The sequence below is a fragment of the Poecilia reticulata genome, unplaced genomic scaffold, assembly GCF_000633615.1.
Source record: "Poecilia reticulata strain Guanapo unplaced genomic scaffold, Guppy_female_1.0+MT scaffold_181, whole genome shotgun sequence".
Taxonomy (NCBI): domain Eukaryota; kingdom Metazoa; phylum Chordata; class Actinopteri; order Cyprinodontiformes; family Poeciliidae; genus Poecilia; species Poecilia reticulata.
Genome location: NW_007615018.1, coordinates 383,999 through 388,613, shown reverse-complemented (window position 1 = coordinate 388,613; position 4,615 = coordinate 383,999). Strand labels below are relative to the sequence as shown.

Genomic DNA, 4,615 nt, shown 5'->3' with positions numbered 1-4,615 from the left:
GGCCTGTAGAACTGGGCCTGCTGTTCTTGTGGGCCCGGTTCTGGTTCTGGTCCACTTCAGAGCGGGCTGGCGCCAAGGTTCTGCTCGGCCAATCAGAACCCAGAGGATGAATCAGAACCGGCTGAATAAAGTTCTGATGGTCTGTGGAGGCCGGACTGATGGGTTCTGACCCGATTTGACCCGTTCCCAGTGATGCATCAGAGCGTTACGTGAGCGGCGCCGRCCCGGCCCGGTTTATGTGCTGCAGCAGATGGTCCCGGGTCGGGGAGGGGAGAGGAGGATTTAATCCAGTCACAGGTTCTGGTTCCGCTCAGCAGAACCGCTCGGTGCCAGAACAGAACTGAGCTCCAGCTGCAGAACCTCCAGAACCTGCTGGATCCATTTGGATCAGAACCGGCTCTGAATTGCAGAGGTGTAGAGTTTCTGCCACCTGAATCTGCTGGTTCTGGTTCTGGTTACCTGCACCGGGGACAAGGTCCGATTGTCTTATCAGTTCTGCAGAACCACTGCGTCAGTCGGGGCGGGTCCGGGTCAAAGGTCAAACAGATGGAGCAGGTGAGCTGCAGCTCAGAATCGGGTCGGGTCCGGTGGATGCAGCAGCTGGATCCAAACAGAACCGTCTGCTTCTGACCCAGACCGGGCGGAACCGGGCCGGGGGACATGTACGTCCTGTGCACGCTGGCCGTCCTCACGTTCCACAGCCTCCTCAGGAAGCGGGTCGGTACCGGGTCGGACAGAACCTCTGAGGCTGCAGGGGCAGAGAAGAMGGTTCTGGAGGATGAAGTCGGGTCGGCGGGCCGAGACACGACCGGAGGGACGGAGACGCTGTCCTCCAACAGGAGACGGGTCCAGGTGAGGAGCAGAACCGGGCCGGGGATGAAACCTGCAGCAGTTTAAGGTTCTGGTTCTGNGCCCTCTGACCCCTAACCCCCCGGTCTGACCTTCTCCTGCCCTCTGACCCCTAACCCCCCAGTCTGACCTTCTCCTGCCCTCTGACCCCTAACCCTCCGGTCTGACCTTCTCCTGCCCTCTGACCCCTAACCCCCCAATCCAGGCGACATATTGTGAAACCTGAAGCTCGGCAGGTTTGGGTCGAGGTCAGAGTTCACCTGTTAAAGATGAACAGAAACTAAAGCTGCAGCATTTTAACATGTGAGCCTTTATCAGTAAATTCAGATCTTTGTAACTTTTCTTCAGGTTAACTCAGAAAATGAGTTACCTGTTATTACCTGTTATTACCTGTTATTACCTGTTATTACCTGTTATTACCTGTTATTACCTGTTATTATAACTAACCTGTTATTGTTACAGGTTAGTTTATAAACTAACTTAGGGAACCGATATCGATATCTGATCGTAACGCTGGAAGATTTACCAATATTTCATTTTATTATTTATCCGATTACTGGATTACTAAAATATTAGTTTACAACAGCCAGAATGATGCTGATGATGATGATGATGATGATGATGATGAAGGTGATGATGATGAAGGTGATGATGATGAAGGTGATGTCTCCAGGTGTGCGTCTGAACCTGCTGAGCCTGCAGCCGGCCCTGCGAACTTTGACCTCTGACTATAACTGCCTGAAGAAGCAGGTCCAGGATTTCCCCTCCATGCTGGAGAAAGCCATCAGTGAGGCCAAGCAGGAGGTGAGGCCCGGTTCCGCCCAGCCCGGTTCTGCCCGGCCCGGCTGACCCGGCCTGGTTCCGCCCGGCCCGGCTGACCCGCTCTGTGTCTGCAGATCTGCCAGGTGATCGGCGACGTCAGCAGCACCAACCAGGATCTGCTCAGGAAGTACAAGAGGGAGATGAACCTGAGGAAGAAATGCCACAACGAGCTGGTCCGCCTCAAAGGTCCGACCCGCAGCAGAACCAGAACCGAGCTGCTACCTGTTCAGGCCCGTTTCACATGAAATCTGTGTCCCAGGTAACATCCGCGTGTTCTGCCGGGTCCGACCCGTCAGCCAGGAGGAACTGGACTCGGCCGAAGCCGGAACGGCGCTGAGCTTCGACTCGGATGACGACGCCGTCCTTTACCTGTCCTCCAGGGGAAAGGTCATGACCTTTGAACTGGACAAGGTCTTCCCGCCGCAGGCCTCGCAGGAGGAGGTGAGCGGCTCCAGAACCGGGCCTCCTGGCTCTTCCTGGTTCTGGTCACCTGACTCGGCATCTCACCTGTGTCCTGTCCTCTGATTGGTCCTCCAGGTGTTCCAGGAAGTGCAGGCTCTGGTCACTTCCTGTATCGACGGCTTCAACGTCTGCATCTTCGCGTACGGACAGACGGGATCTGGGAAGACCTACACCATGGAGGTAGGGGGCGGAGCCTCGCCCGGCCTCACCTGGCGCCGGCCGCCTCTCACCTGTAAGCCCCGCCCCCTGTGTGTCCGCAGGGCGTGACCTCTGACCCTGGCATCAACCAGCGCGCGCTGCGCCTGCTGTTCGCCGAGGTGACGGAGAAAAATCTGGACTGGGAATATCGGATCGTGGTCAGCCTGGTGGAGATTTACAACGAGACGCTGCGGTGAGGTTCTGGTCCGGGTCTGGTTCAGGTTCTGGACCAGGTTCTGGTTCAGGTTCTGGACCAGGCTCTGGTTCTGGACCAGGTTCTGGGTCTGGACCAGGCTCTCATTCTGGGTCTGGTTCTGGACTTGGTTCTGGTTCTGGACCAGAATCTGGTTCCGGGTCTGGTTCAGGTTCTGGTTCTGGACCAGGCTCTGGTTCAGGTTCTGGACCAGGCTCTGGTTCTGGGTCTGGGTCTGGTTCTGGACCAGAATCTGGTTCCGGGTCTGGGTCTGGGTCTGGATCTGGACCAGGCTCTGGTTCTGGTTTAGATCTGGTCTTGCTGCGTGGGTTCTGCTGCCCTGCGCCTGCAGGCTCTGGGTCTGGTTCTGGACCAGGCTCTGGNGCATTTACATTAAACACCCGGAGAAATGTGTAGAACCTCAGGTCCCTCAGGTCTGGACTTGGACTAGGCCACGCTCTGATCTAACCCATCCCATAATATCTCCGGCTGGTGTTCTGCTGGAAGCTGAACTTTGACCCCAATCTCAGGTCTGSATCTTCCCACAGCATGATACTGCCAGCACCATGAGATGTGTAGGTTGGGCTCCTGATCAGAGGTCTGTGTTTACTTCCTGCTTTTTGCTAGCAGCTAATAGCTGCATTCTACCTGCCAGTTCAATGACTCCTGAACATGAACTGGTTCATTTGGTCAAATTAGAGATGAACGCCACACTTTAAAGTTTTTATCAGCAGGAATCCGTTTCCTTCCACTTCCTGCGGATTTATCACGGGGTGTGAATACTTTCTTTGTTCTGGTATTTGGTGAGAAAGCTCCTCTCTGATTGGCTGCAGGCCGAACTGGAACATTTGATCCAGACGGCAGCCAATCAGAGGAAATGAGATTAGCAGCGCGCTAATCAGAGTCACGGCCTCACAGTTAGGACGGTTCTGGGGGAATCTGACCCGGTTCTGGCGGAAACTGACCCGGTTCTGGTAGATTCTGACCCGGTTCTGGCGGAAACTGACCCGGTTCTGGCGGAATCTGGCCCGGTTCTGGTAGAATCTGACCCAGTTCTGGCGGAAACTGACCCGGTTCTGGTAGAATCTGACCCGGTTCTGGGGGAATCTGACCCGGTTCTGGCGGAATCTGACCCGGTTCTGGGGAAATCTGACCCGGTTCTGGCGGAATCTGGCCCGGTTCTGGTAGAATCTGACCCGGTTCTGGTAGAATCTGACCCGGTTCTGGCGGAAACTGGCCCGGTTCTGGTAGAATCTGACCCGGTTCTGGGGGAATCTGACCCGGTTGAAAGGTCCGGCTGTCAGGAACACCGTGAGGACGTTCAGGTCCGGTGGGCGGTTTCTGCAGGGTTCTGGAGCCGGGTCGGGTTCTGAGTAGAGGAAAGTTTACCCAGACATGCTGGACCGTCACCGTGGCAACCGATGCAGATTGGGGAACCAGTACCGGACCAGTAGAACCGGGCTGGTCGCCATGGATCTGCACGGATTCAGCAGAATAAAAGTTCTGATCTGGGTCCGTTTCTCTGAGTGACCAGCAGGGGGAGCCAGAGAGCCGCGCAGGAAGCGGCCCAGTTCTGATGGGTCTGATGTCCGGCCCGGTTCCGGTTCTGATGGCACGTTTCAACCAGAACACAGATCGGGTTCTGCAGGTTCTGATCGGCGGCCCGGTTCTGGTCCCTCAGTCACTAATCACCATGGCAACGGCTGGATGAGCTTCAGGGTTCTGATGGTTTGGACTTTTGGTTCTGTTCAGATAATTTCAGTTAATGATCCAGAATTTAATGAGTTCTTTCAGAACCGGTTCAATTCAGATTGGACCCGACTTTAATTTATTTATTTTTTTTATGATTTACCAGAACCAGAACCAGAACCAGAACTGGGTCTGCTGTTACAAAACTCTGGGTTAAGGTTCTGCTCCGGTCCAGGTCAGGTTCTGTTGTGTAACCGGGTCAGAGGAGTGGTTCTGGTTTCATAACCGGAGATTAAATTCCGAGCGGGTTAATGTGTAGCCGGGTTCTGGTTGGGAAGTGGATCAGAACCAGCTGATGGTCGCTCGGGTTCTCCAGAAACGGACCCAGTCCAGGTTCTGAAC

General features: G+C 55.1%; 1 protein-coding gene across 6 annotated transcripts in view; it reads left to right on the top strand.

Moving 5' to 3' along the window:
• kifc3 (kinesin family member C3) overlaps positions 1 to 4,615 on the top strand; it is a 63,209-nt gene that overhangs the window by 35,315 nt on the left and 23,279 nt on the right. For all 6 annotated transcript variants that reach the window (XM_008402081.2, XM_008402077.2, XM_008402078.2 and 3 more), the window contains 5 exons: positions 1,523 to 1,653; positions 1,746 to 1,857; positions 1,931 to 2,112; positions 2,209 to 2,313; positions 2,394 to 2,524. In XM_008402081.2, the coding sequence (XP_008400303.1) occupies positions 1,523 to 1,653; positions 1,746 to 1,857; positions 1,931 to 2,112; positions 2,209 to 2,313; positions 2,394 to 2,524 (661 nt within the window). The remainder of the gene's footprint in view (positions 1 to 1,522; positions 1,654 to 1,745; positions 1,858 to 1,930; positions 2,113 to 2,208; positions 2,314 to 2,393; positions 2,525 to 4,615) is intronic.